The 13,720-nt window shown below is 45.4% G+C and overlaps 1 protein-coding gene across 4 annotated transcripts in view; it reads left to right on the forward strand.

Annotated features, from left to right (window-relative positions):
- MTCL2 (microtubule crosslinking factor 2) overlaps window positions 1–13,720 on the forward strand; it is a 97,979-nt gene that overhangs the window by 57,307 nt on the left and 26,952 nt on the right. The window contains exons 5-10 of one of the 4 annotated variants that reach the window (XM_077335250.1): window positions 1,351–2,580; window positions 4,844–5,011; window positions 6,165–6,290; window positions 7,111–7,341; window positions 10,289–10,396; window positions 12,303–12,470. In XM_077335250.1, the coding sequence (XP_077191365.1) occupies window positions 1,351–2,580; window positions 4,844–5,011; window positions 6,165–6,290; window positions 7,111–7,341; window positions 10,289–10,396; window positions 12,303–12,470 (2,031 nt within the window). Of the gene's footprint in view, window positions 1–1,350; window positions 2,581–4,843; window positions 5,012–6,164; window positions 6,291–7,110; window positions 7,342–10,288; window positions 10,397–12,299; window positions 12,471–13,720 lie in introns of all 4 variants that reach the window. The other 3 variants (XM_077335251.1, XM_077335249.1, XM_077335252.1) reach the window with 3 other exon arrangements.

The following is a 13,720-nucleotide window of genomic DNA, read 5'->3' on the forward strand; positions in this document are numbered from 1 at the left end:
GAAGAACAATAGGTGATGTCAGGTCCAAGTTTTTAAAAATTCTGGGAGAGCCCACACCCTTCTAGTTGTGGTATTGGGAAGTTCCTGTAAGGATCCAGTGTCGTATCTTTTGAATAGTAATGTGAGTCAGATGCAAGTCAAGTGGTAAACTGTTTGGGGAAAGACTACAGTTGTGGAGATTCATTCCCTCCCTCCCTAGCTCTCTTGCTCTCTCCTTCCCTCCCCCCCAGTTTTAATCTCTTTTCTTAACCCCTTCTGTTCTGGCAGTTTTTCTGTTGGAGATTGTTTTATTCTTAATTATTGGTACTAGAAGCAAACATGTTAAAATTATAGAACATATACATATTGAATGATTTTATTTTATTTTTAAAAAATCAGCAAACATCTACATGTGGGTAGTGTGGCCATGAAAGTGGGGCTCCCCTGAGATGAAGTTTCCGATAGAATTCTGAAGCAGATATGATTGCAGATTTTCCCCATCATTGTAAGATGGTTGACTCTCCTTTGATGACCTTTTGGCATTTTTGTAACTTACCCTTTTCACAGACATTCTATTTTCCTACCTGTTCCAACCTGTAGAGTTTGAAAACTGTAGGCTTGCTGCCATCATCTAGCCTCTAGATGTTTTACACGAAAGCATTCTTTGCGGTTCTCTTAGATCATTCCTTGGTCTTTGGACTTGTATGATTAAGGTAAAGGTATCCCCTGTGCAAGCACCGGGTCCTGTCTGACCCTTGGGGTGATGCCCTCTAGTGTTTTCTTGGCAGACTCAATAAAGGGTGGTTTGCCATTTTCTTCCCCAGTCATTACCGTTTACCCCCCCCAGCAAGCTGGGTACTCATTTACCGACCTCGGAAGGATGGAAGGCTGAGTCAACCTTGAGCCAGCTTCTGGGATCGAACTCCCAGCCTCATGGGCAAAGCTTTCAGGCTGCATGTCTGCTGCCTTACCACTCTGCGCCACAAGAGGCTCTTTTGTTGTATGATTACACCAGCCATAATAGTTGCTGAATTAGTCCCTTATTAAATCATAGAATTGGAATGGGCCATACAGGCCATCTAGTCCAGTCCCCTTACCCAATCCCAGAATTACCCAGACAACTTGTTCTGCTGGTTATGTTTCTTCTAGCAAGCTTTGCTTGATAGCCATGTATAGTCTTGACTAGTGCTGTCTTCTCAATGTGAATATAAATCCCTTAAGACCTTTTGCCAGTGTGTGGGTAGATTTTGGAAATCACTGTATAAATACTTTTGGGACTTTACCTTTTCTCAATACACATATATATACACCTTACAAATGTCAGGGTTTTTTTTTTTTTAATATGTGTCTCATTTTCTTTCTTAATCCTAGGAAGACAATGCAGACCTCAAGTGTCAATTGCATTTTGCTAAGGAGGAGTCTGCTCTGATGTGCAAAAAACTGACAAAGGTAGCCAAAGAGAATGACAGTATGAAGGAAGAACTGATGAAATATCGATCCTTGTATGGGGACCTGGAGAGTTCCCTCTCCATAGAGGAGCTGGCTGACTCCCCTCATTCCAGGGAGGCAGAGCTGAAGGTCCACCTGAAGCTTGTTGAGGAAGAAGCCAACATCTTGAGCCGGAGGATAGTGGAGCTTGAGGTTGAAAACCGAGGGCTGAGAGCAGAAATGGATGACATGAAGGTGCAAGGAGACAAAGAACTCTTGGGGCAAGACATCCGGTTTTCCTTCTCCATGACAAACTGTGGGGACTCAGGGGAGAATATAATGGAACTCAGAAGGCATTTACAGTTTGTGGAGGAGGAGGCGGAGCTGCTGAGGAGGTCACTGATGGAACTGGAGGAGCAGAACAAGCTCCTCATGAATGAGCTTAATAAGTACAAGTCAGATCATGACCTGGACATCACCCTCTCTGAGGACAGCTGTTCGGTGATCAGTGAGACCTCCCAAGAAGAGTTGGCCTCGGCTAAGGTCCAAATCAGTGAGCTGAGTGGCAAGGTCAAGAAACTGCAGTACGAGAACCGAGTCCTGCTTTCTAATCTGCAGCGCTGTGACCTTGCCTCATGTCAGACCACCCGGCCCATGCTGGAGACAGATGCTGAGGCTGGAGACTCTGCCCAGTGCATTCCAACGTCCCTTTGGAAAGAGGTGCCAGTTGGGGGAGAGAACGATATTAAGGAGAGAGCACCTGGAAATAGTCTTAGCAATATTAGCAAATCTCATGAAACCAGCCCTAGCAGGCTTCTCAGATCCAAGGACTTTGAGACCCTCCTTGACGTCAGGGACCAGGCAGCGCTGGTCAGCAAAGCCATTGATGTCCTGATCTCAGATGCCAACGGTTTTACCTCCAGCCTAAAGCTCTGCATGGATAATGACTGTGCAGAGCTAGTCCTGAGCGAAGCCATGGATAACGAGAGCACCACGGATTCCAAGCTGATCAGTGCCATTTTGATGCGGCTTGGAGTCCTCCAGCAGGAGCTGAATGGCTTCATAAAGAAGGTGGACCACATTGGTGACTGCCAGAAAGACTTGTTGCCAAGTCCCAACTCCCAGGATGCCACAAAAGAGGCTTTGCGGAAAGAGCATAGCTCTGAATTCCAGGTGAGGGCTTCCCCACAGGTTGTTGGCTGTGATTCCCTTGCAGTGATTATCGCTTTATTCGCCATGGTGTTTTCTTCTGCTTTAACAAATCAGGACCTGACCCTGTTAATATAACTTCCCCTTTCTGCCTCCTTAGAGTGCAATGACAAACTAACAACTGATTCACTGCATGGAACTAAGGCCAATGAGATAGGACTCTGGTTTAGCAGAGTGTGCGTGGGGCAGGAGGTGGAGAGACTCGTGTGCCGTGCTGTGTCTGCTGCTGGCTTTTATTTTATTTAGTAGCAGGTGTTGTGCAGATCAGAGAAATGACATAGCCCTAGCCCAGAGGGCTGCCATTCAGCGGATAGCCTATTTATTTTTTGAGGTGGGAAAAAACAACATTCAGTTTTAACAACTCATTTTCACATATGGAGAGAGTTGCCTGAAATAGCACCACTGTGAGAGTTAACTAGGTTGGGGGGGGGGGAACCGGTAGATTTGAACTCTGATGAGATAACATGGTTGATTTTTAAAACTGGGGATTATTTCAGAGAAATAGCTTCCCACGAGGAGTGCATTGGTTTAACCAGCTCAAAATAATTGTTCTGGAGGTAGAAAGTGATAAGGACTACAATTTATGAGCAATCATCAGTTTAAACATTCTGTTAATATAGCACTTTACTTATGCTAGCAGCTGCTATTTCAGGCTGCAAAAGCAAGCTTTTGAAGCCACAAGTGGATGTGCTGTTTGGAATTCCACAAACCAATTTCTCACTGGAAAAAATTATCTGGATCGGAGCTACAGTGCAGGGATTTTGGATCCCCTCTTCCATTTATTCTGGCAGTTGCTCTTGGCTCCCGGAAGTTGTCCTATGTGGAATTCACAAAGGTGTTTATAGGTGCCTATATATTTTCTATCACAGGGCATTTAAGAGGTGCAGATTGAGATCAGGATTGAAGCATGGGGGGGGGGTAAAGAGTGAATCCCTTTCAAATATATCTCAAACCTAATCTGTGCTGGATTCCCTACTGTTGCGATTTACAATGTAAAAAAATTAATATGATATCCCAACTCTGGGCCTAGCTGTGTCCTAACTGAAATATTAAGCAATCAATTGCTTAATATCAAACTTTTACTTACTCAAATCAATTGAATTTTATTTCAAGTTGGGTATGGCTTTAAAGTCTACAGTCCACTAGAACTCTTGAGTATCAGATGTTGGGCTTTACAATAAATCTTGAGCATAACACATGAATGTTGTACCCCTAGTATTGGCTTTTTCACATGAATTCAAGAGCATGAACTCCAACTTTACTTTGGACAGTAATAATTTATGGGTGTAAAAGATGGGGAATGTTCATTGAAGGATGAGATTAGATTTCTTCTTAACTCTAGGATTTATGCTTCAAAGCCGTGCCCCAGGAAGAAAATTTCAAGGCTTGTTTGACAAACTTTGAAGAGAGAGGAAAGATCAAACTATTTCCCGATTTTGAGTGTTGTCTCATCTTTCCTAGTTCAGAAAGCTGAAGGGAGTTGTGCTGCAAGCCTTTGTAGCATCAGAAGGCAGTCATTGGCCCAAATGCTTGCTTTGGTTGATGCAGTCACTTCTCTGGAGGTTCATGGGGGCTATGGAAGTAAGGTGTTCTTTACCTACCAGCAGTCTCTCCTGCATTTGCCCTTTTTAGACTGGGCTTAAAACTAGGTGTTGGAAATGATGTCTTGACAAACAAGTGGTGTATCTGGTGGTCCTCTATCCATGAGCTGTCAGCCCTTCTGACTGGACTGCTGGATAACAAAACAAAGTAGCTAAGACCACCTTGGCTCTTCAGGAACTGGTGTTACACCAAGACCCAAGAAAAGGTTAAAAAGAGGGGGGGGGGGAGATCAGAGAGCTGGACTGGATTGGCAACCTCCTGAAGCACACTCCAATTTTTCAGAGTTCTATTTTTGTGCATGCTGCTGGCCATTCCCTTCCAACCCCAACTAGCTCCAACCCCACCCCTGGCACTGCATGGCACCATAACTGGTGTTTGCGCATTTTTTCCCTCTCTCTCTTTTCCCCCTCCCCCAAACAATCCAGCCCACGTGTCTGCTCATTTTGTGTCTCCTTTTGTTTTCCACTTTGTCTTCCACCACAGTAGTGAAGCTCCTCCTCCTCTTCATTCTTTTTGTTGTCTTGTAGTTCTCTTATTGTTCCTAAGACCCATTGTTTTGTTTGTTTTTTCTTTTCTTTTTTCCTGCTCTTTTGGTTTGTTCTCATTAACTTGCCCATGCATGCAGCAGTCTGACTTTAGGGAGGCCCCAGACTGGGACGTCGGGGAGAGCAGGCCCTCTGACCTCTACCGCAGCAGTAGCAACACCAGCACCATTGATGTGGGTGCCAATGTGGAACTTGACCGGAGTTACAAGTCATATCAACCAGAGGAGAAAGACTCTTATGCATCTGAGGTATGTACCCACCAACCCCAGGGAAGAGAGGAGACAGGCTCTGGGGAAAATGCCCTGGCTGGAGAAATGACAGTTCAAAGCATATACGTCTTTGTTGTTGTTGTTATGTGCGAAGTCGTGTCCGACCCATCGCGACCCCATGGACAATGATCCTCCAGGCCTTCCTGTCCTCTACCATTCCCCGGAGTCCATTTAAGTTTGCACCTACTGCTTCAGTGACTCCATCCAGCCACCTCATTCTCTGTCGTCCCCTTCTTCTTTTGCCCTCGATCGCTCCCAGCATTAGGCTCTTCTCCAGGGAGTCCTTCCTTCTCATGAGGTGGCCAAAGTATTTGAGTTTCATCTTCAGGATCTGGCCTTCTAAAGAGCAGTCGGGGTTGATCTCCTCTAGGAATATACGTCTTTAATGAGATGCAAAATAAAACTTGGGAATGGAACATAATGGTCATGAAGGCAGATGTAGCAGTCAGAAATCTTCAGATTTAAAGGTCTCATTTTTTTATAGTGCTGATCCAGAGGAGGCATTTGATTTTGTTTTGCACATGTCTTACTTTCCTGTGTGTTCCTACATAGCATGAACATATAATTTCTGGAGACAAGGGCAGTGCTTTTTTTAAAGCTAGTGTTTAAGAATAACAGCATGCTTACTGATTTAACAACTTTTCAGCTTGTTAAATCAAAAAAAGAAATAGCGCAGGTTTTGCATCAGCACTTTGTTTATTTTATTTAAAATATTTATATGCCTGTTTGCTGCTGATCAGCAAGACTTCAGAACAGCTCTGTGATTGTTTCTGAGCAACTATGTGACTCAGTTTGCGTCAGATGTTTGCCTTCCAGTGCCAGGCAAGAAAGCTTGTTCAGTAGCTACAAATAAGCCTACTAATTAATCAACTATTTTCCAAGCTGCCTGATTTCTTGTTGTTTTTTCAAGTTGTCACACTATTAAGCAGATTTTAAAAAAAAATGCGCAGAGCAAATCTAGGAAATCAGTGAAGCCTGCAGTGGCACAAGTGACCTGAAAGTACAGAATCATGAGCATATGCCCAGGACCCCGCTGACTGAGGCCGGCAGCAAACCTTACATGAAAAGGACGCTTGGAGCTTTCCCCCTATGATGTCCACTGTGACTGTTGTCTTTGGCACTGTTCCTGCAGATCAAGGAGTTGCAGCTGGTTCTTTCAGAGGCCAATGAGAGCTTGAGGGGCCTGCAGGAACAGCTCTCCCAGGAGAGGCAACTGAGGAAGGAGGAAGCAGAGAACTTCACCCAGAAAATCTGCCAGGTCAGAGAGATTTGCTTGGAGCTACTCTTTAGGCTGTGAGGCAGACATGGTACAAAGGTGCAGAGGTCTCTTGTACAGGCCTTACAGCTTCAGGCACATCCTAGTACAGCAATGTGTGGAAGTACAAATCAGCCCCTTGCCTTCTTTAGCAAAAGAGGCAAATGAATCCAACAGAGCGTCTGGATCTCCCTACATGTTGCTTGGGATGGTTCTGTAGCATGCATGCTGTGATGTCATACCTAAGCTGTGCTGGTACGTAGTAGTTTTTGAAAGCCATAAAAATGGTTGGAGATGTGAGAACAAGTTTCTGGAGCAGTTGTGTTCCCCCCCCCCCCCCCAATCACCAAACAACAAAAAGACAATTTGGGTGCTCCTGGTTACAGAGAGATTTGTAAAAAAAAATGCACCACATAAATGGCAAGTTCAGAAATTTAAACAGTGTGTGAGTATGTGTGTTTGTGTGTTCCTGTCTGCTACCTGTTACAACTTGACAGAATGTTCAAAATTACCTCATAAGGTCAGAATAGAGCACATGGAAATACAGATTTCTTGATTCCTTTGCTTCATAAACTTGATTAATAGCCAACCATTTCACGGGAGGCTGTGGAGCAGATTCAGGCAGTTCTTTGAATTCCATCATCTTCCAGAGGGTCCGTTGGAGCAGAGTATCCATTCCACCTGTGGCTATTAAAGTACAGTATCTTTAACTGCTAGTGGCTGTAATCAATCCATAAACAATATCTTGGTTTCAGGCCTTGCAATTAATTTACTTTCTGAAACATACTTGCTCTCTGCCTAACATCTCACTGTTTCCCTTTAGCTGAAGGAAGATCACCAGAAGGCCCTCCTGAGGCGGGAATTTGAACTCCAGAGCCTGAACCTCCAGAGGAGGCTAGAGCAAAAATTCTGGAGCCAAGAAAAAAATCTTCTGGTGCAGGAATCCCAGCAGTTCAAACAAAATTTCTTGCTCCTTTTCATGAAGCTCAAGTGGTTCCTGAAACGTTGGAGACAGGGCAAGATTCTCCAGAATGAAGGCAATGACTTCTTGGAGGTATGGTGAGCTGCAAGCACAGGCTTGCTTGTCCTCTCCAGAGCAAATGAATGCCTGGGGAACTTCTGTGTTATCATTGAGACCTTGTGTGGTATAGTGGATAGAGTGCTAATCTAGAATACTGGGAGGTCCTGGATTTGAATCCCCACTAAGCATGTACACAGAAAAAAAATCTGGACCATTTCAGATTTGCCCAAAATTGATTCGTCCGAATGACTATTCAGTGGGTCAGATTTGGTTGAATCGATTTGGCCAAATTGGAAAGGATCCAGATTTTTTCTCTGTCAACTCTTTTTTCCCAGGCAGCTGCATGAGAAATGGAGGTGGCATTTAAAGGGCCCTCCAGTCAGCTGCTCATGACAGATCAGATGCTAGGTGCTCCCTTTAAATGCCTCCCCATGCCTTTTCAGGTTCTACCTGGGACATGGTGGGTGGGGGGAGAGCGTGGCCCTTCCCCAATGCCAGCTGGCTGCAGGCAGCTCAGGGAGGGCGGGTGTGGGATGGACTCCCTTACCCTGCACTTGCTCTCTGCTTGAGCTGGCTACAGGCAGCTCGAGGAGGGAAAGCAAGTGCGGGATGGAGGAGTCCAGCTCGTGTCCACTGAGCCAGCTGCTGGGAAAGACGGGTCCAGGCTAGACTCATCCACTCCACACTCACTTTCCCCAAGATGGCTTCCTGCCCAAACTGGGGTGGGATTTAAAGGGAGCAGGTGGTGTGCTTGTCATTATCATCTGTTCAGTGCACTGCCCTCTCCCCCACCTTTTCAAGCACTGCCTGAGAAAGTGGGGGGGGGGGGTGCATTTAAATAGCTGAATCATCAGATCATGTTACAACCACTCTGATTCAGACTGTTTGAATGCAGGGAATGGGCGATTTGAGTCAGATGAGCCCAAAAGAATTCCAAAACAGCATTTATTTGGGAACTTTTTGGCTTATCTGAGCAGAACCATCCAGGCCTAATCCCCACTCTGCTGTGGAAACTGGCTTGGTAAAATCACGCACTCTTAGTCTAGGGTTGTTTTGAGACTAAAATGGAAGAGAGGAGAATGATGTTTAGCTACTTTGGGTCCTCATTGGGGAGAAAAGTGGGATGTAAATAAATAAATGCAAATGCATTTGGTTTTAGAATAGACAATGACATTATTCGCTCACACTTCTGTTAATGGTTTTTGCTGCGTTTACTTCTTTTTCGGTTCTGCAGACATAGCCACATCCTTCCCCCTCCACTTCCCATGAATGTTTATATTACCAAAGAAAAAAGGAGGAGAAAGATGATAGGACACCGTTTCCACACTGGGGACTTTACTGCCCTAGCTCCCATGCAGGAGCGCAAATCTGGGGCGGACAAGGTACATTGGGCCAAATGCTTCCCCGTGCAGGAGCAGGAAGAGGCGGGGCAACCTGCCCCAGCTCAAACTCCAGCCTGCAGCCTGGCGTGAAGCCTCCAGTGTGGAAACAGTTGAATGGATGAATTGTGTGGTACTATTTCTCCACACAATAGAGGAGAGCACATGATACCATATTCCTGCAGTGTGGGCTCAAACAGTGTGTGTTGAGAAGGGTCTCATGTCAGGTCAGCTGTATCTTACTCCTCCTGTCTGTTGTTGTCTGTTCTTGGGAGGCAAGACTTTCCTCTCTGCCTTGCGAGGCAAGACTGTCCTCTCAGCCATACAAAATATAGCAAAGGTCATCCATTCAGGGACCGTTTATGCACTGGAGGTTTCATGGCAGGCTGCAGGTTGGAGTTTTAGTCGTGGCAGGTTGCCCCACCTCTTCCTGCACCCATGTGGGGGAGCATTTAGCCTGGTGCACATCATCTGCCCCTGATTTGTGCTCCTGTACGGAAGCTGGGGCAGTGAAGTCCCAGTGCATAAATGGTCAGGGTGATTTTGCGCATGAGATTTAAGTTTGTTTATTTAGAGATAAGTTTTGAATGGATCCTAATGGACATAAGAAATCTACATTGGCTGCAGTATGCATTTGGCATTTATGCATGAATAAAATTCACAGGTGATAGGGGGAGCACAAAAAGTATAAAAGTGCTTTTTATTGTTACAGAAAGAGCCTCTTGTGGCGCAGAGTGGTAAGGCAGCCGTCTGAAAGCTTTGCCCATGAGGCTGGGAGTTCAATCCCAGCAGCCGGCTCAAGGTTGACTCAGCCTTCCATCCTTCTGAGGTCGCTAAAATGAGCACCCAGCTTGCTGGGGGGGTAAACGGTAATGACTGGGGAAGGCACTGGCAAACCACCCATATTGAGTCTGCCATGAAAACGCTAGAGGGCGTCACCCCAAGGGTCAGACATGACTCGGTGCTTGCACAGGGGATACCTTTACCTTTTACCTATTGTTACAGATGAATATGTGCTAGAACAATTGGCCTCTGTATAAACGTAGAGAGAGCTGCAAAGTCTACTGCTGCCTGAAGTTGAGGCCTTGGCTCCTATACGCTCCATCATAGCATGCATCCACTTTCTCCTTGCTTTTGTTAGGAGAGGCATAATTTTTTGTTTATGTTATTTGTCTGAAAGTCCCTCATCTGAATATGAGAAGGGTAGTCTTAGTGAGACAGAGAAATAAAATGACCCCTTGCTATTGTAGCAGATTCATCGAAGTAGTGGGCAGCTGAATGATTGTAGGCTTTGGAACAAATGCCTCTTTATAGAGCATTCAAATGGCGACTCTCTCTTCAGACACAAGTGTACTGTAGACTGCCTGGTACAGAAAAAGCAACAAGGATGATGTGACAGTGGAGCAACTCTGCACACGCTTCAGAAAGCCTCATCTTGTGCTCTGATCTCTTCTCTTTACCTTGCTGCAGATAGTCTTCAGCCCTTTTCCACTGGCTGGACTTCCCAGTGGGCCACAAGTTGTTTTTCTGTACACAAAACATGTTGCGCAGTCATTGCAGACTCTCCCACTTACGTTTTGCTGCATTTTGTGCTTTTGCAGGTGAACAGCATGAAAGAACTGTACCTGCTGATAGAAGAGGAGGAACTGAACCCCCAACAGCAAGCAGATAACAAGACGTGTATTGGGGATGGCTGGTCTCAGAACGCGGTGAGAAGGGATGTGGGAGCAATGGGAAGGCCATCATCTATGCAGCAGGGACTGCTGGAGATCCTTGGCAGTATTTTAGGACTGGCTCACCGCCTCCTCCCATCCATGTGTATCCCTTGATAGCTTCACTTGATGATTTGCATGCATCTGAATGTATGAGCTGACATGATGTGAAAGTTTTGTTTCTAGTGTTTGATCTGAGATGACTCATTCAGGAATATAAGCAGATCCCATGAATTGCATGAAGTGGTTTTATTAGTTCAGTTTCCTGGCTTCAGGGTTCTTATACCAGTCAGGAAAATGGTGTGAAGGCACAACCCCACTCCCCAGATGCCACAGTCATGACCAGAATTGGGCCCCACAACCTATTGAACTAAAAGAAAGAACACCCTGCTAGGAGCTCCATTCAGCATCTGAGTTGGCCTTTGGGTTATGTTCTATGAGCACCAGAGTCACTTTCATCTGGGTGGCACAATCTTCCCGCTTTTTGTCCACTCCTTATAAAACACAGAGATCTAATTTCTGAGACTGGGCAGGGCTTTCCCAAACTAGTTTACAAATTAGGTTAATTCCACATCCCCCCCCCACCCCCCCAGAATTCAATGTTTGTGAGAAGTGATATACCTCACACCAAGCTAATTTTCTTTCTTTCTTTCTTTCTTTCTTTCTTTCTTTCTTTCTTTCTTTCTTTCTTTCTTTCTTTCTTTCTTTCTTTCTTTCTTTCTTTCTTTCTTTCTTTCTTTCTTTCTTTCTTTCTTTCTTTCTTTCTTTCTTTCTTTCATTCATTCATTCATTCATTCATTCATTCATTCATTCATTCATTCATTCATTCATTCATTCATTCATTCATTCATTCATTCATTCATTCATTCATTCATTCATTCATTCATTCATTCATTCATTCATTCATTCATTCATTCATTCACCACCCTCCCCGAGGGCTCAGGGCATTTACAGAAAACAGGGAAGGATACAATTAACACATGGTAACAGGCAACAGTAACAGCAATAATATTATAACAATCCTAACTTAACCAGATCATAACAATAACACCATAAAATAGAAATTGTGGGAGCCTCAGCTCAACTCTTCCTGGACCCCGTGGGCAACCCCGTGATTAATGTTGGTTGTAGAGGCGGGGAGCTTGAAGGCCAACTGGAAGCGGCGGTTTGGTTGACCTCAGCCAAATGCCTGGCAGAGGAGCTCCCTTTTGCAGGCCCTGTGGAACTGTTTAGGTTCTGTCAGGGCCCTGATCTCCTCTGGGAGCCCGTTCCACCAGGTGGGGGCTAGAATGCTCTGGCCCTGAGGTCAAGCGGGCTTCTTTGGGGCTAGGGACCACCAGGAGGTTGGATGTAGTAGAGCGCAAGGCTCTTTGAGGAGTGTAGGTGGAGAGGTGGTCCCTCAGGTATACTGGGCCCAGACCGTGTATGGCCTTAAAGGTGATAACCTTAAGCCTGATCAAGAATTCAATTGGGAGCCAGCGCAGCTGCTGGAGGATGGGCCGGATGTGGGACCTCTGAGGTGTTGCTGTGAGGACCCTGGCAGCCGCGTTCTGGACCAGTTGCAGTTTCCAGATCAAGGATGAGGGTAGGCCAGCGTAGACCGAGTTACAGAAGTCCAGCCTAGAGGTGACCGTCGCGTGGATCACTGTGGCCAAGTGTTCCGGGGCCAAGTACCGCTCTAGTCACTTGGCTTGGCGAAGGTGGTAAAATGCTAGCTGTGCTACCGTCGTGATCTGAGCCTCCATTGAGAGGGAGGCATCAAGTATCACTCCCAGGTTCCTGGTGGAGTGGGCCACTTTTAGCTGCACTCCATCCAGATTGGTTTATAGGAGGTGGTAACCAGTGACTACCCTGTCCAAAATATGTCAGAATTCATTAAGCACATTTTTTGTTGCTTTAGCAGCCAAATGAGTACATTAAGACGCTGTCAGACATGAAGGTGATCTTAAAGGAACTGTGCACAGAGCTGCGTGAAGAGAGGAGTGGCATGAATGAGCTGCAGCAACAGTTTGTCAAGGCCAAGGCCACCTGGGAGATGGAGAGGACGGAGCTCAAATGTCTCATCACACAGGTCAGACTTTCAAGAACCACATTTAATGCTGTCGACTCCCGGTGTGAGCTTTATTCCAAGCTATGGGTACCATTTCCCTCTGCCCCGGCTTCCTCTTCCCACCACCACTTGGCATGGTTGGCCTTCCAGGCATAAGAGGCAGCAAGGGAGAAAGTGAAGGTTAGTTTAAGGAATAGGAGAATTTGGATGAGGGAAGATGATAAGAGTGGAAAAGCAGTGGTCAAGGAGAGAAAAATCTTGAGAAGGAAGGATACAAAGATGAGGTGAGCAAAAACAGAGGGCTTTAAATGTGAGGGTGAGGACTAAATGCTGGTATGAAACTACACATGTCAGTGTGACGCTCTAGTGTGTGTGTGTTTGTGGGGGGGGGTGGCATGTCTGATCAACATGGAGGGGAGTAATTTAGAGTAGATATGGGTGAGATTCTTTAGAGGTGATAAAGACCAGGAAAGAGATTACAGCAGTCAAGACATGATCAGAGCATGAGTCAGACTTTTGCTAAAGGAGAAAGGGAAGAAGAACTGTACGTTTAGCAGTGTTGTACTGGCAGAAATTACACAGCATGACTAAGAACGGGGAGGGGGTGAATGAAAGATAAAACCAAGATTTTGTATCTGATCAGCAAAGTGTATGTTGATGTCCATGGGTTCAAAAACCATATGAAGAGAGAAGTAATAAGAAGAAAGATGAAAAATTTGGAAAGGATTTAGTTTGACATCTGCTTGGATTCTTCATTGCTGCCTCAGACAGGTCGTTGGAGATGTGGGATTGGGTGGAAAGAGAAAGCTTAAGGATAGAGCTTCATGTCCTTAGTGTATAAGTGACACTGAAAAAATGGGTTTGAATAAGAGCATAACTCTATGCAACAAAGTATGGTCTAGATATGATTAGTATAGGAGTAAAGGCTTTTTTATGGTAGGCCTTATGTAATTTTGATGGCTGCCTGATAGCTGTTCAACAGCTGGCCCTTTTTCATGCACAGTGATGGGAAAAGCTGAACTTCTGCCTGGTATTGCAGGTTGCAAAGCCTCAGGAGCCCTGTCAGAAAAACACGAGTGACCTGCTGCTGTTCTAAGAGGAAAAATAACCAGCCTGCTTCAGATCTTCTTAACTAGATGTTGTAAGAGGCATGAAGCTGACACTGTGTTTCCTTACTCTCCTTGTTGAATACAATCAATGTGTAGCGTTCCGTCATCACGCTCTGCCTCTCTCCGTGTCTGCATAATCTTTCCAGTGAGGTGGGAGTTGGG

Source organism: Paroedura picta, chromosome 4 (genome assembly GCF_049243985.1).
Source record: "Paroedura picta isolate Pp20150507F chromosome 4, Ppicta_v3.0, whole genome shotgun sequence".
Lineage (NCBI taxonomy): Eukaryota > Metazoa > Chordata > Lepidosauria > Squamata > Gekkonidae > Paroedura > Paroedura picta.